Here is a 27798-nt window from a genome sequence, read left to right as displayed (position 1 = left end):
CGATAATTACGACGAAATAGTTAAACATCTACGTTCTTTACTACGGAGCGGTCGGCGACCTCTTATTATACTAGGATTAAAAAAGAGTACGCATTTGCGACAGTTAATGCGCATATAACACCGCCGATAGAACTAATAAGAGGCTACTACCTTTACCCTTACGTAGCTAAGACAGACTCGACAATTAGACGTAAACCTTACTACTCGATCTAAACGACGACCGTTATAAGAGCTTAACAATTAATAGGTGCATAACATTATAAGGAGCAAGGCTTACTATAAGGTAGATCCGTTCGATTCGAGGCGTATAAAGCTACTCGTTAGCATCGAGAAGCCGGCACTCGAGAAGCTAAATCTTCTAGTTCGTAAGAAGTAATACGATATAATTAAGGGCCTCGATAAGGACAAGACTATCCTTATTACGACTAACAAAATACCTATCGACTTCGGAGGCTTACTTAGTAAGTAGCGTATACTTATACCTAAGGGAATAATACTATATATCGATAAGTACGATCTACGGTTTATAAGGATGTAGTAGGTAGCTACGTATTACGACATACGGATTAGACGACTATAGGTAGCGTAGAGCTAGTAATAAGAGGAAGATAATTAAGAGCTAGTACGGAAGTTAAAGGAGTTATAACGGATACTAGATAATAAGGTAGACGAGCAACGCGCTCGTTATAAGGTGCCTAGTACGCCTAAATACGAGTATCTTTAGCGTATTAATAAGGAAGTTAATGTCATAGGCTGTACCTAGGGTATGGGCTTAGGCTGCGCTAAGCCTTTAAAAGTAGGGCGCAATTTCAGAACACCGTTCTAAAATTCTTGTCTTTTGGCACTTTTGGCCTAGTAGTAAAGCGCCCTACCCTAGAACCTAAAGGTCGCCGGTTCGAGCCGGAGCTTTCCGGCCGGACCCTAACATAATTTTAGAACAAAAAGGGTCGTAGTGCGTTGTTAGATACGCCTCGGCTTATACGCGTTGCGACATGCACTACGTAGGGGCTGCTTTTAAAGGCACCCCCTACCTTCTAATCCGTACGTCCGGAGAGGTCGCACGGTACCCGCTTTTCTGCCTATGAATAGGAGGGAGCGGGGCGGGGGAGGGGAGGTAATGTTATAGGCTGTACCTAGGGCATAGGCTTAGGCTGCGCTAAGCCTTTAAAAGTAGGGCGCAATTTTAGAACACCGTTCTAAAATTCTTGTCTTTTGGCACTTTTGGCCTAGTAGTAAAGCGCCCTACCCTAGAACCTAAAGGTCGCCGGTTCGAGCCGGAGCTTTCCGGCCGGACCCTAACAGTTAACACCTTTAATGCCTTACTTCCTCGGTCGTAATATCGACATAAGAAGCGAGCTATTACTACCGCTCGGCTATACGTATACGATCCCCTTAAGCGTAATAATAAGAAGGGTAGTATTAACTTCGTATAGTATATATTCGAGGTATATTAAAAGAGGCTCTTCCCCTACTACGAGGCAGTACGTAATATAAACTAAGGTAAGGACATCTTTATCTACGAGGACAACGTCGGTGTTTACTACAAGGCTCGTAAGTTATTAGTACCTAAGATCGAGGTAAGAGGCATTCGATTTATTAATACACCGACTAATTTACCTAACCTTAATCCTATCGAATACCTCTATAAGGATTAGAAGAGGCTCCTTAGACCCTATTAGCTCTTAGTTACTAGTGCGAGCAAGGCAACGCAGAAGGAAGCTAAACAAATAATAGAATTAGTGTAGTATAATAACGAGGAATTTAATAGCTACGTAAAGAAGAGGACAGCGATACGATACTTCTAAGGGCTGTGCAATAGTGTAAGGCATGCTAATCCACCGTTTAGCAACAGATACAAGGACAGTAGATAGATAGAGCAATAACAACACCTTTTGAAATCCAGAGCTATAAACATAGTGTTGTGCCAAGGATTCAGACTTTAGCCTCCTCGGAGGTACCGTCGTCGCCGTCGTGCAGGTCCAGATCGCATCGACAGATCTCGCTCCAACGTTATCCTTGGCCTCACGCAACACCCGCTGTTGACTCCACCCGTTCACACCGGTCGATATTTACCTCATCGTCCGTGGATTCGTCGAGCCACTCATGCACATGCACATGCATACCATGCACAGCCCTACCACTATCAATTCCCTCCAATGCACCGCGTGACCACCTCTTACTGGTGGACTGACGCTTCGATCAAGCCTTCCATCGCAGAGCAAGCATCGCTAGTCGGAACTATGCTGACCCACTGTCTTGTCCACTGACATCAGCTCGAGATTCCAACATGCGACTGCGCCGCTCTCTCGGCTTCGGCGCCGGAGGGACTTTCGAAGGTATCTTACAATGCTTCTCGGTCTTGGATGGGAGTCACATGCTCGGCACTCGCTTTGCCTGCATGATGCATACAGCTGTTGTGATGATGGTTCGCCGATCCCAGTTCGAGTCACCGAGCTCTTGCATGCACGCCAAGTGGTGACTCGATTGTCGGACCGAAGCAGGCGGAGATCTTTCTCTCTGCTATCGACACACAATCTGACGACATCTGCTTGGCTTCACATCTACTACCCGCGTCTTCTAGACCATGATCGCAGCTGGATCAGCTGACTCGAGGTAATGTGCGCACTCGCGGCCTCTTTGATTTCGCCGACACCAGTCAAGCACCTGACCTGCCGGTACTCGACAAGCAGTACGAATCTCCAATTTGACGACCGCACGACCCAGTCCAAGACAGACACTCGGCCATGTGATGTGCATTCATCATCGGCCTTCCACTGTACCTGGCAAGATCTGCTCGGACAAGATCGGTGCGACTGTCGGTACCTGCTTGAGCTGCACTTCCTTTTGACTCACAGTCGCACCCTGCATCATCTCGGTGGCACATCTGCTCTCTCCGACATTCCGGATCTCTTGCTCCGACCCTCAATCCCCCGCGCAACAAGTAAGTGTTAGTTCACACTCCGGCTTTTATGCTGAGCACATGCGACTACTGCCATCGCTTCGCTGGTCGACTCGATTGTGTAGCGTCCCTCCAAGTTCCGAGCAGAACCTTCCTATGTGCTCAAAGGGCGGCAACATCTACAGTCATCCACCTTACCTTTCTAATCCTGATGGCATTGCTTGCCCCAGAACGTCTTCGCAGTCGAGACCTACCCCGGCGAAGCGTCGGGACGTATGGTACTAGGCGTTGGTCCACAAAACCTTAAAAACGAGCGCATGACCCGGACCTTAGCCACGACCAACCTTGAAATCGCGCACACAACAAGTCAAATATGTTGCGCCTACTCGCTCTTCAGCAACACAAACACCAGCACGACTAATACAAGCAACTTCATCTCCACCGCAACACCGAAAAGAAAAACACAGCAATCATGGCCGGAGTCTACGCCTCCCACAACCCCATTGCTATCCACAACAACCTCGACATCCCCCATCCCGGCTACATGGACCAAAACGGCTTTGTCCACATCCCCATCACAATCGCAGAATACATCGATCCTTCTCAAAAACTCAACTTCGTCGACAAAGTGCGAAGTAAAGCCAGCCATAAGACCGATCAGAAACCGCAGATGTTTGCCATGTCGCAGAGGGACTATGTGAATCATTGGGCGAAGTGAGTAGTCTTCGTATCGCACAAAGATCAACAGCGAATGCACTGTCGAGGTTTTGTTGGATGGCGCTGATCGTGTGAGCGGTAGAGATGAAGCCGGCGAGTGGCTGCCGAACGTGACGGAACCTCCTGAGGGTCGACTCGCTTGGTTGAGAACGCAGGTAAGGGTCAATGAGGAGTGGAAGCAATGGGGAGCGCTGAGGGATATCACTTCGGGGAAGTGGTCTTGGGGCGCGACTGGTTGAGTTTATTGGTAAGGGATAAAGGGAGGGAGTATGGTGATTCAATTGATTGAGCTCTTGGTCACAATTCTGGATGGTTCGGCTTCGGAGGCACTTCGAGGAGTCGTGTGCTTGGCACTTTTGCTATATCTGCATATCGCATACCGTCGTCCAGTGTCCTGCATCGACTCGTTTCGAACTCCCGAGCCTGCCATGCCAAGTGATGACTCGAATTGCTTGAACTCGAGCGGGTGGAGCGCTCCCTGCAGTTGATCTAGGCTCTGGTTACAGCTGTGTCCAGGTCCAATGAAGGTGTCCCAATTGGGATTGACCGAGTGTGTGGAATGCCCGCTCATCGTCCTCGAACACAACGAGTCGTGCGAATCGATCTCGGGACACAGATTTGACGGTGTAACGAGATCTCAGCCTTGGACCGCTTCTGCAACCTCACCGGCAGTGCTCTCAGGCACAGGACCTGGCCGCATATCCTCGAATAGGAGCGGAGAGGATGCTCGCACATGCCTGAGCAGCTCTTCTTTGTTGACTCGTCGTTGAATCCTGCAGTGTCGGCAGCAGGAATCTCTAATCCGTCCGTTGTCGCAGAGACCTTGCTTTGATCTCAAACGTCCTTTCAACGCTACAACCCACAGACGTTTTTCGGATCTGGATCAGGCTTCTTGTTGGTCTGGTTACCAATGGGAAACCGGTCTCCACCACCACCAACCAACAGGCCGGGCAGTCCTTACCAACTGCACCAGTGGTATACACCAGATTACATAAGGAATTTGGGGGCCAAAATGATGCGTTTTGGGAAGGGAGACGACGTCGTTTCGACGCCTAAATTCCCGCTCGAAATGACAACCCTAAGTCCTCTATGCATTCCTTAGACATCATCTTCACCTCGCCGCCCTCGTTGCCCTCGTTGCCCGCGTCCGATTAGCCGCGGAGCTGTTCCCGGCTGGTTACCAGGTGGCGAATGAGTCTAACCAACACTAACCAAACGGCCAGCGAGTGCTCACCAAACCAACCATTAACCACACCAACCATAGCCACCAACCCCACCACACCAACAAGAAGCCTGATCTGGATCTAAGTTATCGGTCGAATCGAGCATCGCCTGATAGATTCACCTTGGATTGGACATCCACGCGCATGCTCTGTCGAATTCTAGGGCAGAAGCAGGTCGGATGATCGTCTTCACGCGGTCAACGTGGTTACAACAGCTCGCATCTGGCCGACACAAAGGTACACCTGTCACGAACTGAAGACATTTCAGGCCCAACGAGCTTTGTATTGAAGGATCGACTCAGCTGTCAAAAAGAGGACCGAAAAATTGCCGGTCAAGTCCAAACCCGGCGTGGACAAGACTGCTCTCCTCGGGAACGTGATGAGGTACCCTCCAGCAGTGTGTTCAAGAATCAAGAAAGAAAAGCAAAGACAAACCCCCAAATTCCTCCAACAAGTTCTACAAAAGAAACAAACGAATGACCTTGCTCTCGCACACACCCTGCAAGCCCCTTCGGAGGACTTGCACTTCCTTTCCACACCCGAGGTCCTTCCGCCTCTGTGGCGCCAAGCACAGCTCTTGAATGGTGTAGTCTCTCGAAGGTCGTCTCGATGTGGCGGGCTTGCTGTGTTAATACTGCTAGTTGCATCGCCCGAGGTCATTGCTGTTCGATTGTGTCAGTCAAGATATAAGAAAAAGGAGATGTTAGGTCATACCAAATGGAACGACCCGTACAAAACGTCTGGCCCCGAAAGTGTACCGTTCCGGTACAGCACCTCGTGCCGGGAGTACAGTCATCCATGATCGCGACGGCGAAGCCGATAATTGCGGCGATGAGGATGGTGAAGCGCATTTTGAGGAATTCGGGTGCGTCGAAGTGATTTGCACTGCACGATGTGTGAGCCGAAGCAGTGGAAGTCGGAGAAGGCAAGGTGATGGGCCGTACCTTGTGAAAGCTGACTGCGATGTCGAGAAGAGTCTGGCTGGTAACCGAATCGAGTTGGCGTGATCTGGAACGAATGTGTAAGCAGAGGCAGTGCAAAGCGGAGAGATGATGTGATGAGTAGTACCTTGTGAAAGCTGATTGCGAAGTCGAGAGGATTGGAGTGGAGGAAAGAGAAGAGGAATGGAAAGAGGAACGGATGCGCTTATAACGCGTCTCAAGCACACTTTCCAAGTTCCCTTGATGGACTCGTACTTCTCCTTTTCTGCTCCGGAAAGCTCATCCCATCGATACAGGGTCAAGGCGTCTGAGTCCTTGTCCACGAGGGTGCTGCACACAGGTAATCGAATCCCACGGACCCCAGCAAAGTCAGATCAAGCCGAACAGAAGCCAATCCTTGAGGACGAGATGTGCTGCTCGTAATTTCTCGACGATTTCGATGCTTCTACAGCTTGTCCACTATATATTGTGTCCTGCGTACCATACAAGATTGGCGAGAGTCTCACACTAGTTCACAGACGGCGGTCATGTCCACATTGCCATTCGATTTGACAACGTTGGGAGTTGAGTGAGACGGTGATTTCCGAATGCGGAATGCGGAAACCTGAGCGCATCGGACGGATCTCACGACTCGTCGTCTTGACAGGGCCAGGAGGCATGCCAGGGGCGGACTCGTGTTTGGCCCATGGCGATCAGGCCATGAAGCTTGGACACGCTTCAGACGTTGATCCGTCCAACGCGTTGAAATCGCTGAACTTCGTAGTCCTGTCCAGCCACCAGCTGGATATTACATGATGCTAGAGACGAAACTTCCTCCTCGAATACGTCTTCGCTGTCTTCGTCGGGCGCACATCAATAATTTTTCGAACTTGCATAGTCTCGGGAAAGCGGAAGTATCGATGTCTCCCTCAGGGACACATGTTGGTGTTCAAACTCAGTCCTGGGGTTGTGAGCTCGCGTGAGTGATGGCACCACTGACCGCGGCCAGAGCTGCTGCGCCTAGTCAGCTGCTTCGGTCCTGTCAGCTCATTTCCCAGGTCTGGACCGTCTGGTCACCGCAGGGCCTCGACGAGCTCTGCGAAATGCCGTCTACGATCATGGTCAAGAATGTGTCTGGGCCTGGCTTCTGAAGACGCTGGACCCAAGAGAAAGAAGTAGTCTCCTTCTCACGCCGATGATGATAACAGCTTCGGACCGGTGCACATTCGAGAGCCTGTCAAAAATTGCCCGAGCGCGTCGATTGAAATGCCGGCGTCAGCACTAATTCCCGTGCGCGGTGATCCTAAAGAGGTCGTGAGAGGAATGAACAGGAGGCCCTTGTCCACTGACTTGTGAACTGGGATCCTTCCGATCAGCCATGAATCAGAACTCAGGATGCTCGTGTTGGTGAAGAATTGGCACTTCCGTAGTTCAGTGTTGGTTGTATGCTGCCGTTGCCCCACTTTTTGCTCGAAGGAGAGTTCGATTGGCCGAGATCATGGCCATTGTCTCGTAAGGTTCAAGGCTATGGAGTGGAGAGAAGAGAGCTAGAAGATAGGGAAGAAACACAGGAGTGGCAAGGGCTATCAAGCTTCACGTTCATCATTTTGACGAGGAAGATGACATTTGTCTTGGTGCATCTCCCCTGCAGATTGGATCCATGTCTTGGCTACAGCTTCATGCTCCTGAGCTGCTCGTGGCGATCTGATTTTCATCGCAGAACAATGTCGTCGACATGCTCGTGCTTTTCCATGATGTTTTAGCAGAAGATGATTTCTGGACGTGAGGTCGCCGGGCGAAAGAAGGCGTTGAGGTCCCTGACACGTCTATGACATAATCTACCGACGGTAGGTTCAGCCAGAGCTAAGAAGCAACTCGTGTTTACTTTCCTTCCGATGGCTTTGCTTCCATTCAATCTGCAGTGAAGTTGTTGCAGAAGCAAGATTCTAGATCATGGCTCCAAAGAAAAAGGCAGCTCAGCCAAAGGCGAAGAAACCAACGGAAGAGGAGCAGGCTTCCAACGAGGACGTCAAGCAAGCTCCAGACGAAGCTGAAGCTGAAGATCCTCAGAAGGAAGATAAGAAAGAAGACACCAAACCAGCAGCCGAACAAAACTCGTCCAAAAAAACGGAAACATGCTCCAACCAAGTCTGAACAACCCTCTAAAGCATCCCGCAAATCAGGACGCGGCGGAACCAAGTCTCAGCCAACTCATGAGCAGCTCCTAAACTACCTGCTCTCCAGCGAAGCAGAAGAACTATGCCGCCCAGACGACGAGAGCCAGGATCTGAAGTCCCGCCCTAAGAGCTTCCGCACCTACTCTACCGCCGTCATGAATCCCTTCGAAGAACTCCTCTGTGCCGTGATTCTGTCCCGCCCGATTTCTCACATGCTTGGCCTGCGCTCCATCCGCACTTTGTTGAACGATCCGTATAACTTCACGTCGGCGAAGGCGGTCAAAGATGCCGGTGAGGAGAAGAGGCTGCAAGCGCTGTATGATGCCAAGACGCAGCATAATCGCAAGACGGCGGAGCAGATCGGAGGTCTGGCGGAGGTGGTATTGGAGCAGTTTACGAGTAGTGGGGATGCGAAGGGAGAGAAATTGGGGAAGTTGATGGATGGCAAGGACGTAGACGAAGCGCTGAAGGGGTTGAAGGATGGTATCAAGGGCCTCGGCGGGACAGGCCTGGACATCTTCTTGAGGAGGGTGCAGTGGTTGTGGACGGAGGGGTTTCCATTTGTGGATGGACGGACCGGGTTGGCCTTGAAAAGTTTCGGATTACCGCAGGAGGCGGAGGAGCTGGAGAAGGTGATTGAGGAGAATTGGAAGGGATTGAATACAAAGGGACTGGCGGGGAAAGATGAGAACGAGAAGAAGAGGAGGGCGTTTGTGGTTGTGTTGGAGAGGGTGACCGGGGCGAATCTGGAGGGCAAGATTGATGAGGCCGTTCAGGCGGCGGCGGCTCTGTAGGATTTTGATAGATGTGGTTTGAGTGATCGTTCCATGTAGAGTATGTAGATGTGAGGATTATTCTCCACAGCGCATGTCTCTTTTATGCTTCCAAGCTTGGCAGCTGCCGAAGAGCTTGAAGCCGGCCGGAAGTCCAAAGGAGACGCGGTTCTCGTATACCGAACGACTTCACTTCTCGAGAACCCCGTCTGCCATTCAATTGATTGTTTCTGCTCGCAAGTTGAGCGACTGTACTGTACTTGTGTCTAATACTCCGCCCACGCACATGCTCGAGTTCCTCGAGCAGCGACGGCATTGCCAACACGTCACCGCAATCCGCCGGCCAAGCTGGCGCTGAGCAGCGCATCCAGTACGACCTGCGCATGTCCAGTCGCGCCGCATGCTGCTGCATTCGCATATTCATATCCCCGGTAGAAGCTTGCCATCGCCACCCATCGTCCTCGCCATTCTCCACCGTTGAGAATGAACGGCCAGGCGCCACGTCCAGGACCAGGGAGCTCGGCCATGAATACACCTCCCACCACGAACCCTGCGATGTCGCGCGCGGAACGATTCGAGGATGAGAAACGAAGAGTGATCGAGTCCCTATTCGTGAAGACCGACCAAAATGGCCAGCTCGCCGAGTCCTACATCACTCATATTCGAATCGAGGAGGACGCGCAGTACGCCTCAGCTCCACCACCGCCAGACAGTCGCCCAGAGAACAAGAAGGCGAGACTGATCATCATCGCGGTACGGTCAACGGGAAGAGTGCGAATGCACAAAGCGAGGGAGAACAACAACGGCAGTTTCAGCATTGGCAAGACGTGGAATCTGGAGGAGCTATCAGCGATAGAGTCCTACGCCGGGACAACACCACCGCAGGATGATCGAGAGGCGCAACAAAGAGCTTGGGCAGGGAGTGTGGGTTTCACAGTGACCATCACGAAGCCGTACTATTGGCAAGCAGGGACGAGTAAAGAGAAGGACTTTTTCATTGCGAGTGTGGTCAAAATTTACCGCAAATACACCAAAGGACAGGTCCCAGAGCTGCGAGGATTCGACGAGCGGGAGAGAGCAGCAATTCTTGGGCAAGCGGCTGGACAGGCCCCTCCACCTGTTGCACAGCAGCAACCTCTTCCGCTGTCGAATGAACGACCTCCCAGATCTCGCTCGCGCGACCAGGGTGTACCTCTACCCCCGCAACCGCCATTTGTACAACGAGATCAAAGCCGAGAAGGGAGTCGATATAGACAAAGCCCTGGACCGCCGGCGAGCATTGGTGATGTACGGCCGGGCAGCAGGTCGAACAGTAGGCACCCGAATGACTCTCCTGCTCCTAGATTTGGGCCTGGCCATCCACCTCCGAACGGCCCTCGCGTGTTTGCTAGTACCGAACAATTGCGCGGTCAGAGCAGAGATCGAGATCCGAGAGCTGACAACCGACCGGGAACGGCCAGCGCGACCGCGGGATATCGATCTCCTTCGCTGGCCCGGAGTCAGAATTCGGCATTTGCTCCACCTCCTGACAGCCCAAAACTGCCTTCTTTTGCTCCCCCGACTACTCAGCCATTCGCCTCTCCGTTGAGACCCCACAGCCCTGCATTGAAGCCTGGACTTGAAAACGATAGGAAGCCGAATACGCCGCCCACAGCTGCAGTGGACCTGTTTCAGAATGCCCGACAGCGTTACATGGAATATCAACCCGGTTCGACCCCTCCGCCGCCACAGCTGCTGGCCTCCGCGGACATGGCCCAAAATGGAAGACCTAGAACTCCTCCCGCCAGAGCTGCATCTCCCGCCGTCGATTTGATCGATCGAGCGCAGTCGCCGCGAGAGCCAGGAAGTCCCACAACTCCGGAGCGATCGAGGAGAAGACCGATAGTAGACCAGAGGATTTCCGAGACAGGTATGCGGCCGGCGCCGCTCACCCACACACGGAACGTTTCTGGCACTGCAAATGGAAACCCAGAGCCAGACGTCACGCCTTTGCAGGTGCCGAGCAAGACGGATTCTCCGCCTGTCATGCCTGGTGCTTTCTCCCCGCCCTTCTCCCCAACCTCCGAGCCAAGCCCGACTTTGAGTCCCTCGGAAGAGAAACGCGAAGATGACGCGATGGGAGAGCAGTTCCGTCCAGGTCTCGGTCCTATGTTCAAGAAGAAGGCACTTGCGGACCGAATGAAGAAAGCTGCAACAGCTGCGAGTGCTTTCAAGCCAAGGCCCGGTGGTGCCGCTGAGAAGATCTTGCTTGCAAAACAGGCCGGTGGACCAGATGGAATCACCGGAGTCGTTCCTCGGCCTGCTCCTGCTTCACGTCAAGACTCCGAAAGATCTGATGTACCGCCACCGGTGGAGGAAGCTGTTGTGCCAGATACTCGACCCGAAGAACCGCCCACAGTGGAAGTCAGCGCGCCACTGTCTCCGCGCAAAAGGACAGAACGACCGCCTCCTGACGAACCGGTTCGTAGTGTAGAGCTTGTTGATGACGCGTCACACCTCCAGGCTGCGCCTACCGATGGAGAGATCGAAGTGGAACAGGAGCGGTCACAAGAACGAGAGGTCGTTCAGCCTCAGCTCAAGATCAAGCACAGAAGTGCTCAGCATGAGAGGTATCTGGCCGCGCTCGACATTGATCGATCATTGCTAGAAGGCAAAGGCTTGGAATTCGAATCGATGCTTGTTGAGTCAGGTTGGGGTAACGAAGTACTTCAACCGAAGCACTTAGCTGCTCTGGAAAATGACATCCGCCGGGAGCAAGGTCGCGTGGAGGCAGGATCCTGGCTGTCGCATACAGACTCCGCGCGGGAGGAGCGTGTGGCGTATGTGGACAACCTGCTAGACAAGGCAATTGCCGAGTGTGACGAGCTGGAAGGTCTTCTGACGCTTTACCACGTTGAGCTGAGCTCGCTGAACGATGACATTGCATTCATCGAAGCGCAATCTCAGGGTCTGCAAGTCCAGTCCGCCAACCAGAAGCTTCTACAGAGCGAATTGCAGAACCTCGTCGAGACGATGTCGCTGGGTCGGCGTGTCATGGACCCGATTCGCTACAACGATCTCTCACAGCCGCATTCTGTTGAAGAGGTGGAGAGCAGTCTGGTGCGATTGTATCAGGCGATGCTCACTATGGATCCCACCATGCGCTCGACAAGCCATTCCAGACCTCGGTCGAGAGGCGGTCTGGGCGATAGTGAGACTGCGAACATGACCGCATTACGCGAGAAGAAGGCGGTCTATGATCGCGAGATCTCCGATTTTTGCCAGCGATTCATGCAATTCCTCGACGGCAGATTCGCTGCTTCCACTAACTCGGTCAAGGACCGTGTACTGCGGGCTCCCAGCGGTGTTGGTCTGGCGAAATTGCATGAGGATGCTTTCACTGAGGTGAGGACGGGGCTGTGGATGTATGTCCCGCTCATTCTCTTCACCAAGGAGATGAATGCTCCGGCTTGGAAGACGATGATGAGATTGTACTCTACGAGGCTGTCACCTTTGTACAAGGATGCCTTCTCAGAGAACATTGCCAACTGGAAACGGACGGCCAGAGCTGCTACTGTTGATGATGCGGAAGTGCTGTTCACCACGCAAGAGAAGGAAGATCCGGCCAGTGGAGGTTTGACATCCACAGCACGCAAGTTGACCGTCAAAAGATCGCAGACACTGGCAAAGACGCTCCGTGGCGCTTCTGGTTTGAATACACCACAGAGCCCAACCGAGCGCCCTGGTGCGTTGACGCGATCGGCGGCCTTTGCAGCGGCTATGGACGAGATGGCGCCTTTGATCAATCGGGAGCAGAACTTCTTCGTCGATTTCTTCCATGCGACTTCGCTGCGGACAGAAGATTTCATCGATGCCGTGGAAGCTGCCCCTCCCATCGCGAGAACCGGCACGAACCTGAAAGACTTCAAACCCACCGAACCTGACCAAGACATCACTCGAGACATCAGCTCAGCAATGGACCAGATGTTCGCCGTCTTCAACGACGAGACTCGCAAAATGGCAGAATGGTCCATGGCCGAAGATCCAATCCAAGGCGTCGGCGTCCTCGCCAGTCTCAACAAACACCGCTTCTACCTCCAAGGCAGCAACCAACTTTTCCTCCTCCACCTCATCGATCAAATCTGGGACAAACGACTTCTCCCCGGTTTTGAACGCTTCGTAGCCGACCAAATCCGCGCCATCGAAGACACAAAAGTTAAGATTAAAAAACGCAAGGGCGTCATCGCCTTCATGAGGAAATTTCCCAACTTCTCCGCCGCCGTGGAAACCACCTTCGCCACCGTCGCGGGCCACGACTACGACTCCCTGGCGCCAAGCATCATGGATGTCCGGAACCTGCTTGACGACGCCTACGACCGCATCAACCGCGCGATGTTTGATAGTCTCAAAGTCATCGCGAAGGAAAGTCCCGTCGCCGGTGTGCCGTCGACGAAACAGCAGCTTGTCGGCAACGTGGAGGAGGCGCAGGAGAAGGAGATGTTGAACTATTACATTCTACTGCTGGAGAATATGAATCACTATATCGAGGAGGTGGATGACGGGAATCGCGAGGGAGTGTTGGCTGAGTGGAAGGGCAGGGCGTTGATGGAAAGGTCGGAGGCGATGGAGGCGTATGTTACGAGGGTCCTGCGGAGGCCGCTGGGCAAACTATTGGTGAGTTGTGCACGTACTGATGATGAAGAATATCTACTGACATTGAACAGGACTTCCTCGACGCCGCCGAGTCAATTCTCGCAACCAACCCCTCCCAACCCACCGCCGTCTCCAGCCGTCCGTCCTATTCCCGCAAAGCACTCCGCCATCTCCTCAAAGACAGCTCCAACGCTCTCAAACCCAGCGGCCTGACGGGATCGCACAAGAAACAAGAAGGCTACGATGCCCGGAATGTGCGGCAAGGTATTGTCGACCTGCGAGAGCGAGTGGACAAGCATTTCAAAGACGCCGGCGACGAGACGCAGATCCGAGGTCTGACGGGTTTGATTTTCAAGGAATGTGAACGAGTGTATGAGAAGACGCTGGAGAGATTGGAGGAGTTGGTTAGGGAGGTGTATCCGCCTACGGAGGGAGAGAAGAGTGTAGAGATTGAGTTCTCGAGGGCGGATGTTCAGGCGGGGTTTAGGAGGTAGGGTGGAGGGTCTTGGAGTAATGTACATAGTTCTGTGAACGAAGTTTGCCCGTAGTGACTGGGCGGATTGGAGTCAGCAGGTCTTGGTTCATCTGCATACTTCGGATGTGCTCGTGTTCGTTGCAATCGATCATGGAGTGAATCCCGTGCATGTTTTCGTTCGTTTGTCTCCAAGCTACACAGCTCCCAACGTCGCTTGACGCAACCATTGATACTGCGTCTACCCTCTTCCGCCTTCGGCCCAGACTGTATGTCTACTTGCTGTCAATAATCGCCGTGCACTTCGGCCACCTGCTGAAATGTGCTACCTCACATACATCTGACGATGATTCGGTCTGCCACTGCTGACTCCTCGTCATAGACAACTGCGGTCTCCTCCACCCTTCTCCGTAGCCTCGAAGTCTTGTATACACTGCATGATCGAATCGTATCGGTCTTCAACATCATGCTTCCGTTCAGGAACCCTATACGCTTCGCACGACGAGCTCCAACGGTGGATCTTAACTCATTAAGCCAACACTTCAGTAATCCAGCACATTCTTGATGGCATCGTAAACCCTCGCGACGTCTGGGATATTGAACTTTTCGTACGCCAGACCAGAATGCGTTGACCAGCCCGCCACCCTCTGCACCGGAGCCTCCAACCTCAGGAAGCAGCCCTCCTGAATCGTAGCCGCGACTTCAGCGCCAACGCCCGCGTTGACCATGCTCTCGTGTACCACGAGACACCGTCCGGTCTTGTTGACAGATTCCATGACTGTCTGTCGATCCCAGGGATAGATCGTCCGTAAATCGATGAACTCTACTGAGCATTTCAAGTCCTTCTCCGCGGCTGTGATGGCGTTTTGACATGTATAAAGTGGCGTCCCGTAGGAGATGATCGTTACATCAGAACCCTTTTTCAAGATCTCAGCCTTGCTAAGAGGAAGCTCGTACGGTTCCGCGGGGACATGCTCGACCGCAGCACGATACAAAATCTTGGGCTCCATGAAGATGACCGGATCCGGACACGCCACCGCCGCCAGTAAAAGTCCCTTCGCCTGAGTTGGTGACCTCGGAACGACGACTCTCAAACCAGGAATGTGCGTGAACAACGACTCGGGCGACTGAGTATGATACAGCGCTCCATGCCCCACCCCTCCCGCGGGCATTCGAATAACCAAACCTCCGCAGTTCTGCGTCCCAGCATGGACACCAGCTCGATACCGCATCTTCGCCGCTTCGTTGACGATCTGATCGAAAGCCGGGTAGACATAGTCCGCGAACTGGACTTCAGCAATCGGTCTCATGCCCTCCGCTGCCGCTCCGATCGCGAATCCAACGAGTCCCTGCTCACTCAACGGAGTGTTGAAGACGCGGGCATCTCCAAATTCTGATGCAAGGTTCATCGAACAGCGAAATACGCCGCCGAAAGCAACATCCTCGCCGAAGAGCAGGACGCGGGGATCGGAGCGGAGAGCGTGAGCGAGAGCAGAGTTGACGGCTTGGAAGAGGTTTTGACGACATGTGGTTCCGTCACGGGCGGATTGAGGGAGCTCTTGGTTGACGAGGGCGGACTTGGAGGTGTGGTGGAGGAGAGGAGTTGTGGCGTAGTTCGTGGGTATGTTTAGTCGGGCATTGGGGGGATGTGAGGCGTACGTGCGTTTGGTTATTGATGTTGAAGTCGTACGAGCAATACGAGACGCATTGCTGCATAGAGGCCTTATCATGGTGGATCGTTTGCTTTCTCTGGTCGGTAGGAAGTTTTTGAATGGAAGGACATCTTTCTCGTGGAACATGAAGTCGGAAGGGACGGCTAGCAGCGGGCTTGCTTTTGGATATTGCTTCTCCACGCGGCATTGGAGATTGCGGGGAGCACGTGACTGGCACAGTGGCAGAGTTCGATAGGAGGGACTGGTCGATCACACATCATATCTATTGGTCTAGCTGCCTGGATACAGGAGAGAACAGCGGTGTTAGCGAGTTGGCCTGGGTCTTCTCGTCGACGGCGAAGCGACGCTGCCGGCGCTGCCAGAGTTTCAACTTTCGAGACGTAAGAACGATCTCTTTCCTCATGATGGGCTTGACCATGGCGGCGATGACAGCGAGGGTGTGCTAGGGGAATACGGCGACGAAGATAGCGATGACTTTGCCGAGCACGAAAGAATCACGGACCCGACGAAAGCGATGAATCTGAAGGTACTCCCGATCGGTCTTCAAACTTTCTGGCTCATAAGTCTGATCGGCTTGCATGGTGAGAGCATGCGCATGCAACTCTGACTTCAAAGGCATCGCTCCATTGCAGCAGTTCTGGGATCTTCAGCATTGCGAGGGAACGATGGCGCAGAGCAGAGAAGAATGAAGCGCATAGCAGAAGAGACAGAGTCTGGTGGAACTGTAACGCTCGAGATGGTGCACGTCGTGTGCTGCTTAAGTTGTCGACGAGGAGTACAAGGCAGCGGTGTGGAATCGCAGGTGAGTCGAAGTGAAGTGGAAACATCGATTCGTGAGCAACTTGCTGGCTCAATTCGCGTGCCCGTGTTTTGTGGCTCCCCAAGGTTTTGTCATTTCTGGATTCGATTGAACTTCAGCTCCTCTCTACCTTTCACTACACCACGTCCATCTCTCAAATTTCATTCACGATTAGCCTCCTACAGTCTCTGCAACATGGACGACCTACCGGACGAAATTATCAGCACGATCTTCGGATATTGCGACCCGCCGGACATTGAAAATCTGCGCCTCACATGCAAAACCACCCTGCGCGTGGCGAATGAGCATCTCTTGCCTGAAGTCGTACTCTTCATGCATCGCGAGAGTCTCAAAGCATGCGCAGGAGTCGCTGCCCACCCGGTTTTCTCGAAGACAGCGAAGAGTCTCTGGATCCAGGCTGATCGTCCACAAGAGAAGACTTTCCATGAGTGGGAATGCGATTGTATGGCCACAGTCTACTCAGCAGCAAGAGCTCGGGCGTGTATCGAGATCGAATACAGTGGTCGGCACAACAATCTCACCTCAGAACAGAAAGACACGGCTCAGACTGCATTGGAGAGAGAACTCAAACTCAAGGCTAAGCACGAGGCGCAAGCACTTTCGACCGAACAAGTTCAAGAACATTTCGACCACGCCGTTCGTCTTTTCTCTGAGACGAAGGAGATCTTCGACGATGGATCTCTTTCTACGTGTCTAAGAGCCATTCTTGAGCATTGTCCCAACCTCGACACGGTCGACCTCACTATGGGCGGTCACATCAGGACTAGAACCACGCGACACAACAGAGGCTTCAAACTGGGCAGGCTGAGTCCGTCCAAGGATCTTGACTACCACAACCCTGGCGAAAGTGTCACAATCAAGCTCGTGCTCGCTGCAGCGGAGGCCAATTTCGAACCCCGGGTAGTGAGGCTCGGGCACATCTCTCACCTCGCGTTCATGCATGCTGGCATTACCCAGAATTTCCAGACGTTTCTCGATAAGGTTGAGGTCCTGGAGTGGGAGTTTTCGGACCCTCTGGTCGACACGATCTCCGAGTCGTACGAGGATGACTTTGACGACATCATCGAAGACTTCAACCAGCGCGAGAACAAGTTTGTCCCGCTCATGCGGGCAACGAAGAAGTTGAAACTGCTACGTTTGGAGCTGCCAGGCTACATCTCAGAATTTCCTGCCGTTCAGCTGGAGAGTGTCGTCAGTAGCATTCTCTGGCAGCACCTGACGCACGTCAGCATCTCCAGCTTCAAAACAAATTCGACTGTACTGGAGAGCTTTCTGCTCCGCCATAAAGCTACCCTGATGAGGGTACAACTAGGGCAGGTAGATCTCCAAGATGGCAATTGGCTCGACTGCTTCGCCTCGTTCGCAGGCAAGCTACCCAATGTCCTGCAGTTCGAGCTTCGCGCAGAGTACCGCGAGACTGCCAACGATCCCTTTAGAGCTTGGTATGACTTCGGAGGTCTTGTGGGTCCGGACAGCTCGAGCAACAACATCTATGGCAAACGCATCTCCAGATACGTGATCGCTGGAGGCGACGAATGCCCGCCGAGACCCGCCACACAAGAGGACAACTACACGGACTAGGCAGTGGAGGACGACGGGCATGGTGATGAGGAGAGTGAGGGCTATCGCAGCGAGGATGGCGAGAAGGATGGTGAGGATGAGGAGTCCGACATTTGATGGGAATAGCTACTCGAAGATCTTACCATCTCGTGCGTCAGGGCGTCAGGGCGTCAGGGCAAGCGATTTCACTGCTTAGGGATTCCCTATGGCATGACAGTAGTGAGGAGGACAGCGAGGGTGATGGCAGCGAGGATGGCGCCGGCGGTGATGAAAGCGATGACAACGACATCGGGGGCCATGATGAGGAGTCCGACGACAGTGAGCTTGACGGTGGCATCTAGTGCCAAAGCCGGGCGTACACATGCGTCGGCATAATGTGCGCTGGGAAGACGTTTTGTGTCCTTCACGATTGCACGACGAGCTCAATAACGTGGATCATGGGCTGCTTCTGAAGCGGCTGTAAGAGTCTGATGGGCTGCCGTGTGTTATGCCAGCACTCGTCGGCGAAGAGGCTTAGTAAGTCACAACGGCCATCTTGTTGATGTCATTGTGTCAATAGTGTACGACAAAAGCCAAAGCCATGCACGACATGGTTTCTCTCTCTCAAACAGCACTTTTCATTCGCGTGAACATTCGCATCACAATCTATGGGTATCTTCCAACAATACGACGACAAAACGACGACGCTATGCATGCTCCATCTCTCCTCCCAGTACTTCAACCCCGAAGGTACTTGACCAACTCCGTGAGCTTCGCGCGCGTCTCGTCGCTGAGCTGGTCCTCCGGCGGGCCCAAAACCTTCTCAAAGACAGGCATAAGCTGTTGCGTCGCACCCTGAGCGACAGGGTTTTGCGCCTGGTACAAGCTGATGATCATGTCAAACACCGGCTCGTTCTCGCGGAAGTCCTCCTTAAGCGGGAGGAGCTCAACGAGGCGTGGCAGAACATGCTCCAGTGGCACGCTTTCGGGCGACTTCTTGATCATGCGGCTGACACATCCGGCGGCGTTGTCGAGCAGGCGGGCCTCACTCTCGCTGGCGCCGGCCTTGGAGGTCTGCAGAAGAGGCTCGAGCATACCGAGGACAGTATTGTATTGCGGCAGAATTTCCTTGCCGTCATTGCTGTTGGCACAGAGCAGACCCATGCCGAAGGCGGCGTTGCTCTTGGTCTCTGGGTCCTCATCGCTCAAACGCTTGAGGAGAAGCTTCATCATTCTCTGCGTGTATGGTGTGCAGCCAGCTCCCATCGACTCGATGCAGTCGGCCATGGTACCAATGGCGGCGGAACGCTCGAAACGTTCTTGCGATGATGCGAACTTGAAAAGGGGGGTTTCAAAGATCTTCCAAAGCTCACCGAACTGTTCACCAAGAGCAGTTGAGAGACCAGCCACAACTTCCATAGCAGTCTCCACGACAAGCCAGTCGTACTCTGCGGACTCGCCCTCCATTGCGGCAGGCTCGTCAAAGTCGTCTTCGTCCTTTTGGCACGGATGTTGGCGTTGCAGAATTTGCATGATGTGTTGGGTAGTGAGCTCGAGGGGCGTCGGTCCATCTCCTGAGACAGGGGCAAGGACAGCAGGTCCACAGAGCTTGAGAGTAGCGGCGAGGTTGCGATTCACCTCGGTGACGGTGGCCCTATGCAATGATCAGTACTTTTTCATCTTTTCCAAAGTGACGGACAAGCAATCGAAGCGTGAATGTCGATATCAGAAACAGCCTCTACATGTTACAGCAATTGCCGTAGCATCTGAGTTGAGCAAAGCTCGGAGTGTTTCTCATCATGTTGTTGACACGGTAGGGAAGAATGCATGTGACTTACCGATCCATCTCCTCCTCCCAAAGGGCGAGTGTGCCCTTCATGACAAGATCGCCCAACTTCTCAAGATCAGCAGTCGGCTTGACCTTGACCGGGAAACCAGGCTGCCACTTGGCCATGCCATTGTCCTCGGCCAGTCCGAAAAGGCAAGCATAAGCACGCCACATGGTGCTGACCGCGCTCTTCCTCACGCCTTCAAAGGTGTGATCGAGCAGCGGCAATGTTGTCTCGATGGTCTTCTGCATGTATGGCAAGTATTTGCCCTTGGTGTGAGTCAGGATGTCTCCAAGCACCTCGATGGCGATCTCCTTTTCCATGGCGACAGCGCTCACAGCGCCAAGGTCGTCCCAGTCGTCGTCATCATCATCGGCTGTCTCCATGAGAGCCTTGACAAGCTCTGCCTCATCGATGTCCTCGGTTTCATTCGAGCCTCCAGCACCAGCTACCTTGATCTTCTTGCCCGCAATGGTGACTTCCTGCCCGACAAGGTCGGATGCCTCGGCGCCGAGTGTGACGTCTGAATCAGTCTCTTCTTGGTCGAGGCATTCAAACAAGGATGTGACAGCGCCCTGCAGGAATGGCTCGAACTTCTCCTCGTACACTCTGGCGAGAGTGCTCCACAGGATAAAGCTGGTCTCCTTGAGTCTCTGGTGATCGAGGTGCAGGCCCTCCTCGCTGGCGCGCATGAGTGGCTGAACGAATGGCTGAAACGCTTCGGGACCGACAGCGCTGGCGAGCTTTCCGAGAGAATCAATCACCATAGACCTCAACTCTAGCTGATCTTCGTTGTCCTTGATTTCGATGTACTTGCCAAGACTGCGCATGGTCTGCTCGAAGTATGGCTCAAAGGCACCCTCCGCAGCACTGGCGATACTGCCAACAGCGCTGACGGCGGCCATTTGAACCTTGTGGTCGTCGTGGTCAATGAGGACGCTGAACCTTGGCATGAGTTCACCAACGTAGAGCGCTGCGTTCTCAGGCTCAAGGCCCTCGATCAGTGAGTCAACAGCCATAGCGCTGGCCTTGATGATGTGTGTGTTCAACTCGTGCTCTTCGCTGCCCTCTTTCGAGTTCCTCATACCCTGACCAGCCAAGTCGAAGTTCCTGATAAGAGCCGGGATCAGTCTGGCGTGCTCCTTGCCCATGTCTTCCGCAAGGTCGTCTGCGAGACGAGAGACACCATTGAGCGCAGCACTTCGAACACTGATTGCGTTGTCCTCGAGAAGATGAAGGACAAGGGGGAGGATCTCCTTGAGCTGGGTGGCAATGAAGTCTGGTGCACCTTCCACACACATGCCCAGGGCGAGGATACCGGCTCGGCGATATTCGGGGCGTGAGTCCTGGACGTAAGGCCCGATAGCCTTGAGCAGAGGCACGGCAACCTGACTTGGTGGCAGGCTCTCGCTGAGGATGTCCAGGAGTCCGAGCGCAGATCTTGCAGGTGAGATATCATCCTCTTCCGATGGCAGCTCGTCGAGCTCAGTAGCGATTTGAAGGCACATCTTCGTCATATCCTCACCAACCTTCAAGCTTTGCACCTTCAGCTTGCGGTATCTGACACTCTGCATGAGGAAGCTGAGCGCCTGCGAGCGAGCATCATCGTCAATGTCGCTCTTCGCGGCGACTTGCATGAAGAATTGGAGCAAGTTCCCGAAGTGCGGGTTGAGGAAAGCGCTTTCGTAGCTGAGCAGCTTGTTGAAGACATCGAATGCCAACATGGTGTTCTCTTCGTCCTCAGCAGCGATGGCGGTCTCCAGAACCTTGACCATGTGTGGGATTGTGGCCTGGAAGTTCTTCAAGCTCTTGGTGTCCTCCTCGGTGTCCAATACCATGGCGAGCTCCGACAAAGCGAGCATGGTGTTGATTCGCACCTCCACTGACTCCGGATCTTGAATTGTGCGGTTGAACAGGTTCAACATGTCGCCCATCGTCTCCTGGAACATGTCGGGCATGGTCTCGAGGAGGGTGTAGATGATGTAAATGCCAACCTCGCGGTGATGGGCATTGTCGCTCGTGGCGGCCTGCTGAAGTATGCCCGGGAGCTCCTGCCATTTGCCATCCTCGAGATCCGTGCGGGCAATGGATGCGATCACGCGAGCCTTGCTGTGGCGGGCGAGCTGCTTCTCCTCCGCAATGGTGGACTTGAGGAGTGACTCGCGAAGCTGAGGTTTCTGGTCCTCGGGTACTGACTTCCAGTGCTTGTTCACGAGCTTTCGGGCCTCGACGGCGGCCAATTGTCTGAGAGGAGCATCGGGGTGGTTGATGATGATGTGGATCAGTGCGGTGACCGAAGCGGGGGAGCTGTAGTAGGTCTTGTTCAGCTGACTCGTGGCAGCCTTGACCTTTTGAGTGTCAGGCTCGAGCAGGGCCTGCAACAGACCAACGAATTCTTGCTCGTCCATGATTGTGGGGAGTGGTTGTAAAAAGAGGGAATTGAACGAACTCAAAACATGAGATAAAAAAGACCCTTGCACGGAGAGGTCAAACAATTCTCCGGCTTAAAGGTCCGTGCATTTTTTACGTCGGCTTGATCTTGCGCAGTTGGCAGACACGAGCAGGCCGCTAACCATTCCGATAGGCCCCGTATCGGCGAAGATGTCGACGAGGATGACAAAAAGTCTCTCATCTTCAAGTAAAATGTAGCATAGCGTGGCTTTGCTGCTGCTTAAGAAGAAACAAGCTCAGCCCAGTATCGGTCTCTTCTTGGGTTTGCACTTTTCTGCACAGCATGCTCGCATTCACAACACTACTAGCCGGCCTCAGTGCCTTGGCTGCTGCAAGCTCCGACCCTTCGCATGGACAGGCACAACTAGTCAAGAACTTTGACATCATCAAGCAATATCTCGGTATGTTTCATACCAATGCCAGCCTCTTCCCTCACCTCTGACACTCCTCCCAGGTCAGATCTCACCGTATCACGACAATGCTGATAATGTGTTCGGTGTCAAGCACGTGGGCCTGCCCGATGGTTGCCAGGTGGAGCAAGTGCACACTCTCCAGCGTCACGCCGAACGCTTCCCTACTGGGGCCTTTGACGATGGCTCGAACAACGGAAACTTCGCTGCTAAGGTGAAGAACTTTACCAAAGCTCACTCCGAAGCTCAATTTACCGGTCCTCTGTGTTTCCTCAACTCTTACCGATATAATCTCGCCAGTGGCTTCTTGACAGGTCGTGGGGCTAGCACCGAGTTTATGTCGGGTATCTCCTTCTGGGATACCTACGGACGCATCCTATACAATGCAACCGCCGGCCAGGTTCAGTACAACTCATCGTTCACCAACGGAACTTCGCGCCCAAAGCCCGTCCTGCGGACGACCGGCCAGAGCCGTATCGAAAACTCGCAGATCTCGTGGAGCTTAGGCTTCTTTGGTCCTTCATTCAACGAAGTCGCCGATCCTGCGTTGACTTCGTTCGCGAACGGCTCCCTCTTCGACGTTGTGGTCATTCCTGAAGGCGGCGTGGAGAACAACACGCTCGCATCATACGACTCTTGCTATAGAGATCTCCTCGATGATGTATCATACTTCGGAGATCGTCTCATGTTCCTGCAGTATGTGCCTTTGTACATCGAGAATGCCACGGCGAGGATCAACAAATACGCGCCATCCGGATTTCAGTTCAACAACAACGACACTGTAAGTGATGGAGTGATGATCTCGCGTTGAGGACATGTCGCTGACAGAATTAGTATGCTATGCAATCGATCTGTGCCTACGAGCATGCATACATCGGTATGAGTGACTTCTGCAATCTGTTCACGCTGGAGGAATGGCAAGGCTTCGAACAGACGCTCGACATCGAGTACTACTACGACTATGCCTGGGTAAGCTTCGTGACGAGCAGCGCATCCACGGCATACTAATGAGTTCAGGGCAACCCAACTGGCCGTGCTCAAGGTCTGGGCTACCAGCAAGAACTGCTCGCTCGCCTGAAGAAGGAGTATATCAAGAGCAGCAACAGCAGCGTGAACAGCACCATCACCAACAACGCCGATGACTTCCCACTCGGGCGCCCATTCTACGCGGACTTCTCTCACGACGACATTATCATCTCGGCGCTGACCTCGATGTCTGTCGACTACTTCAAAGACGCCCCGAACATCACACAATTCCCACCTGACGCAGACCGCCACTTCGTCCTCTCCAGGTTAACGCCGTTCGGTGCTCGTCTAATCACGGAAGTCGTCGGATGCTCGCAGTGCGATCCTGCCGCAGTGGAGGATCATCGCACGTACTATTATCCTGGCCAGTATGGCTACGATCCCGCCAACGCAACGCATAAGTTCATTCGGGTGAGCCTTTTCTCTCGGCGGAAGCGACTCATGGAGTACTGACACTCGACAGATGCGCCTGAACAACGGCATCGTCCCACTGGACACCATACGCGGTGGCAAGTGTCAAGGTCGGACTGACGGGCTCTGCGCCATGGAAGACTTCCTCTCCAGTCAAGATGAGGCCATGAAGCTCGCGAACTACGACTTTGCGTGCTTCGCAAATTACACGATTGCCAATACAAGCACTCCGCATGACTATGACGGTACTGTCAACAACAGCACAGAAGGCATGTTGGTTTTGAGCTGGAGATGAGAAAAGAGCTGACTCGGCCTGATAGGCATCACTGTCAATCCGGGCAAGATCACGGCGGAGTATATCTCTGCACTTTTTGGCTATTGAAGCAGGCGATACATTCGCGTTCGGTAAGGGAGGCCATGCCGGCCACCACAGAACAACTCGCTGCTCCAGCCGGTACCTTGACCACGTACTGCTGTATTTCTCGCTGTCCGTGAAAAGACTCATTTGCCTCCCTCATCCCTCCCTTATCACACCATCGCATATGCCACCACATTGCCTCGTTTCCTCACCGTTAATGGAGACCAGAGATTATATTGCCTACTCAGTCCACTGCATTCCGCTGTGTGCTTCACCTCGAAGCGAGTGCTCGTTGTACTCAAACATATGTAATGCGTTGTACAGTTTCCTCACAACTCAGGGATACACAACGCATGGCGAACGCGACAGAAAACCTCAACGCGAAGAGGTTCCGCGGCCATGGCCTCCATCTGAACATTCCGGGAAGAACGCACGAAGACTTATCGCTCCACAAGAGTCACGGAGCCTGAAGCGATGCTCACATGTGTTCCTCAACACAGTGGCCCTATAGCAAGGCAATCTCCGAACACAGGGCCAAGCAACAGTGAGATCGGGGCCCGTTGGACAGCACTCGAACTCTTCATCACAGACACAAAGTATACAAAATCTAGACCCTCCGCATCGAGCACAAACCTCAATGGATGTCTCCTCCGCATCGGACACCAAACACGAGCGCTGTTTCTTCCGTATCGGTCACAGAACTGGTCTCTCCCGCATCGATCTGGTGTTTCTCGTTCTTCAGCTCATTCTTGGGCCCGGTCCTTGTCGAACAAGAGCACCGAGCACCATACCACCCTCCTTCACATGCTCCTCGCGCTGCGTTCCCGTCCGGAAACCGTCGGGCCTCACGTGTGTGAAGAACCACTGTACCTGGCCTCGGTGGATCACTGCGAACGGATCTGGACCGCGGTTTCAGGTCCTGCAAAATCGGTGTACGAAGCAAGTGGAAATGTGATGGAGAAATGGAAGAACGGTAAAGCCACCTACCCAACTCTTCTTTCCCCGTCGCTGGAAATTCTCCTCGTCGCACGTACCGGCAATACCGCAATGATTGCCCACCCGGCGCATCATCGCGTTGCATGAACACAATCAAGAGGAAAACGAATCTTCCTCCTTGCAGCACCTCATCTCCCACCAACCCGGGAAAAGGAACAAAACATACAAGTCACTTTCCACCATCATCTCCAGAGGTAGAACTCATGGGACGAATCCCTCGGAGCAAAACACCAGAAAAGAAGGAATCAAATCACAAACACTGTCGTGTAACGCAACGCAGACTCCACACCTGCATTCTAGCGAGTCCACTCCCTCTGCCCCCCGTGACACATGACAGCCGTACACGGTACAAGAAGATCCTGCAGACTCCACCAGCCTACACACCCGAGCGTTCCACAACATCGCCTTGGAAAATGTGATGGAAAATCCTCACAAGCATCCGGTGCGACTCTCGCGCCCACCGACCTGGCTCGGCTTGTCGTCGCGACCGTCGGTTCCAAGTACGCAGGACAAGTGGAGTTCTCGCTTCGAGTCCCGTCGCAGCGATCGGATCATCGTCGCATTGTTTGGGACACGGGAAAATAGTGGATGTGCTGCTGCGTCGGTGATCATGGTCGCAATCGCGGTCGACGGGTCGCGGGAAATTTTGGAACTTGGAAAGGGCGATCGATGGTGGAGGTCGTGCAATGCAGGCGCCCGAGGGATGCCGAATGTCTGACTTGACCGCACCGTATGCTTTACCATCCTCCGCTGACCGGTTCGCCGTCACTTCGCCAGGTGTTGTTTGCCATCACTGCACATAAGCCGCCTTAGCGATGTAGGAGACCGTAGCGAATGTTTGTTGGCAACCATGACAAAATGTTCTCCAACGCCCAAAATGGCGCCGTGCATCTCTTCCCTCATTTCCTCGTCTTCCAGTCGCGTCACCAGGACATGGATGCCACCAACAAGGCAGAGACCAACACGGCTGACGGCATGACACGTACGCACGCCGTGAGTGGGCTGTCTCAGGGCGTATGAAGGCGTCCCTCGTCTCGTCCGCCTCGTATCCGCCATGGTCACACGCGCTTTTCTCCCCGACCTTCGCTTGCCACGCAGAGAGGCGTCAGAGGCGTCGTGGATGGCTGCAGCGATAGACAGCTGTCCGGGTGATGATGGGCTTGACCTTGACAGGCGCCTCTTGAGACGACTACAGAGATAGGGCAGGCAGGAACGAAGGAACATGAAATGAAGTAAGTAATAAGTAGTAGTGTGAATTCTTTCCGGGGTATTGATCCTAGCAACTGAGTGCAGCTCCTGTCTGTCTGGCATCTGCTTTCGAACAGGAATACAATGTACTTCGGTCAGCGAACATTCAACTTCCGCTCCGCCCTCTTCTGTTCCAAGCGAGTGAGTCGTGAGAGTCGTCTGTCCCTCCCTCTCTCAATCTTTCTCGTCGTTCCAATTCGCAGCCACCATCTTTGTCCTGTCATGGCCAATTATCTTCCATTCTTCAACCTCATGCACTCCATCCGTCTCGTATATGTACAAGTCGCCCCTCCTGAAAACGCAATCTGCGCGTCCCTCCCAATCGGGAACCTCGATTGCGAGAACTTAGCATACTAAAAGCGGGACAAAACCTCGTCCCAGGGGTATTGATTCTGTTCTCCAATGACGCTGCTCTGCTTGCGCCACCATCTCTTGCACTGAAGTTTTCTTTTGCCTCTCTCTGTACTCCCAAGTGAGTGTTTCTTTTCTGTTCCATCCCGACCAATGCCCTGCTAACGTTTCGCGTATAAAATTGTCATGTAAATATGTCCATGTAGTGATGTTGTGTGGTGTTGTGTACTGCGCCGCGAGATTCAAAAGGTAGTTCAAACGCACGACTACTCAATGTCAGACGCCCATGCCCATCTCCCTCAAGATAGCAGGTGTTTGCAGCGAGTCCAGACTGCTCTTGGCCGATAGTCCGGTATTCATATGCCGCGGAACGTTCAAGCGCTGTTGTCGACTCAGATCCGGCGGCATGGGCGATGCAGGTATAGGAGATCTACTGTAGGAATAAAGGTCAGATTTGACCTCGACAATATGCTCCAGAGGTTCGGTGTTCATCGTACCTTCCGTCTGAGTTGTGCCCACTTTTGGTGCGTAATAAATTGACCACGCTACGGCCGAACTTCCGCGCCTTGACGCTCGGAGCGTTGGTTGATCGGTTTAGGCTGGCATCTTCGGCTTCGCGTGCTTTCATGTCCTGGGCATAGACGGCGGCGTTTTTGCGCATTTCTTCTTCCCAGGGCTTGCGCATTTTCACATAGTCAGCGGGATTGAAGGGTGGAGGTTTGGGTCGCTCATCGGGCTGCGCTTCGGAAGTTTGGTCGGGTGATTTCGGCTCTGTTGGGGTGCGTATGGGCGCCGGTGGAAGGGCGGTGATGGCCATGCTCGGACGGGTTGTGAATTCTGGTGTGCTGAGGGACCGTGAGTTCAGTCCGGGCG

General features: G+C 53.4%; 9 protein-coding genes across 9 annotated transcripts; 5 read left to right on the top strand and 4 right to left on the bottom strand.

Annotated features, from left to right (window-relative positions):
* Positions 1-2759: 2759 nt before the first annotated feature.
* Positions 2760-4008, top strand: MYCGRDRAFT_99976 (uncharacterized protein; the record flags this gene model as incomplete). Its single annotated transcript, XM_003853302.1, has 3 exons — positions 2760-2941; positions 3130-3613; positions 3699-4008. The coding sequence occupies one exon, from the start codon at positions 3175-3177 to the stop codon at positions 3598-3600; it is 426 nt and encodes a 141-aa protein (XP_003853350.1).
* A 1487-nt stretch (positions 4009-5495) lies between these two features.
* MYCGRDRAFT_92680 (uncharacterized protein) lies at positions 5496-6467 on the bottom strand (the record flags this gene model as incomplete). The annotated part of the gene is made up of 6 exons (XM_003853016.1): positions 5496-5501; positions 5598-5724; positions 5784-5847; positions 5908-5917; positions 6008-6110; positions 6409-6467. 6 exons carry the CDS (start codon positions 6465-6467, stop codon positions 5496-5498), a joined length of 369 nt encoding a protein of 122 aa, XP_003853064.1.
* Positions 6468-7968: 1501 nt separating this feature from the next.
* MYCGRDRAFT_40950 (uncharacterized protein) lies at positions 7969-8730 on the top strand (the record flags this gene model as incomplete). The annotated part of the gene is made up of 1 exon (XM_003853303.1): positions 7969-8730. A coding segment is annotated over one exon (762 nt), but the record flags the coding sequence as incomplete, so codon positions are not given.
* A 534-nt stretch (positions 8731-9264) lies between these two features.
* MYCGRDRAFT_85776 (uncharacterized protein) lies at positions 9265-13835 on the top strand (the record flags this gene model as incomplete). Its single annotated transcript, XM_003853304.1, has 6 exons — positions 9265-9854; positions 9942-10091; positions 10242-11169; positions 11284-13362; positions 13413-13479; positions 13579-13835. 6 exons carry the CDS (start codon positions 9265-9267, stop codon positions 13833-13835), a joined length of 4071 nt encoding a protein of 1356 aa, XP_003853352.1.
* Positions 13836-14355: 520 nt separating this feature from the next.
* Positions 14356-15543, bottom strand: MYCGRDRAFT_40235 (uncharacterized protein; the record flags this gene model as incomplete). The annotated part of the gene is made up of 1 exon (XM_003853015.1): positions 14356-15543. The coding sequence occupies one exon, from the start codon at positions 15541-15543 to the stop codon at positions 14356-14358; it is 1188 nt and encodes a 395-aa protein (XP_003853063.1).
* An 895-nt stretch (positions 15544-16438) lies between these two features.
* Positions 16439-17887, top strand: MYCGRDRAFT_109190 (uncharacterized protein; the record flags this gene model as incomplete). The annotated part of the gene is made up of 1 exon (XM_003853305.1): positions 16439-17887. One exon carries the CDS (start codon positions 16481-16483, stop codon positions 17885-17887), a length of 1407 nt encoding a protein of 468 aa, XP_003853353.1.
* A 696-nt stretch (positions 17888-18583) lies between these two features.
* On the bottom strand, positions 18584-22082 carry MYCGRDRAFT_99975 (uncharacterized protein; the record flags this gene model as incomplete). The annotated part of the gene is made up of 2 exons (XM_003853014.1): positions 18584-19499; positions 19684-22082. The coding sequence occupies 2 exons, from the start codon at positions 22080-22082 to the stop codon at positions 18584-18586; spliced, it is 3315 nt and encodes a 1104-aa protein (XP_003853062.1).
* Positions 22083-22584: 502 nt separating this feature from the next.
* MYCGRDRAFT_40267 (multiple inositol polyphosphate phosphatase-like protein) lies at positions 22585-24267 on the top strand (the record flags this gene model as incomplete). The annotated part of the gene is made up of 4 exons (XM_003853306.1): positions 22585-23316; positions 23370-23504; positions 23553-23972; positions 24025-24267. Coding segments are annotated over 4 exons (1530 nt in total), but the record flags the coding sequence as incomplete, so codon positions are not given.
* Positions 24268-27000: 2733 nt separating this feature from the next.
* On the bottom strand, positions 27001-27600 carry MYCGRDRAFT_104222 (uncharacterized protein; the record flags this gene model as incomplete). The annotated part of the gene is made up of 2 exons (XM_003853013.1): positions 27001-27358; positions 27423-27600. The coding sequence occupies 2 exons, from the start codon at positions 27584-27586 to the stop codon at positions 27202-27204; spliced, it is 321 nt and encodes a 106-aa protein (XP_003853061.1).
* Between the last annotated feature and the right edge of the window lie 198 nt (positions 27601-27798).

This window comes from Zymoseptoria tritici, chromosome 4 (genome assembly GCF_000219625.1).
Source record: "Zymoseptoria tritici IPO323 chromosome 4, whole genome shotgun sequence".
NCBI lineage: Eukaryota > Fungi > Ascomycota > Dothideomycetes > Mycosphaerellales > Mycosphaerellaceae > Zymoseptoria > Zymoseptoria tritici.
This window is presented reverse-complemented; position numbering and strand designations above follow the sequence as displayed.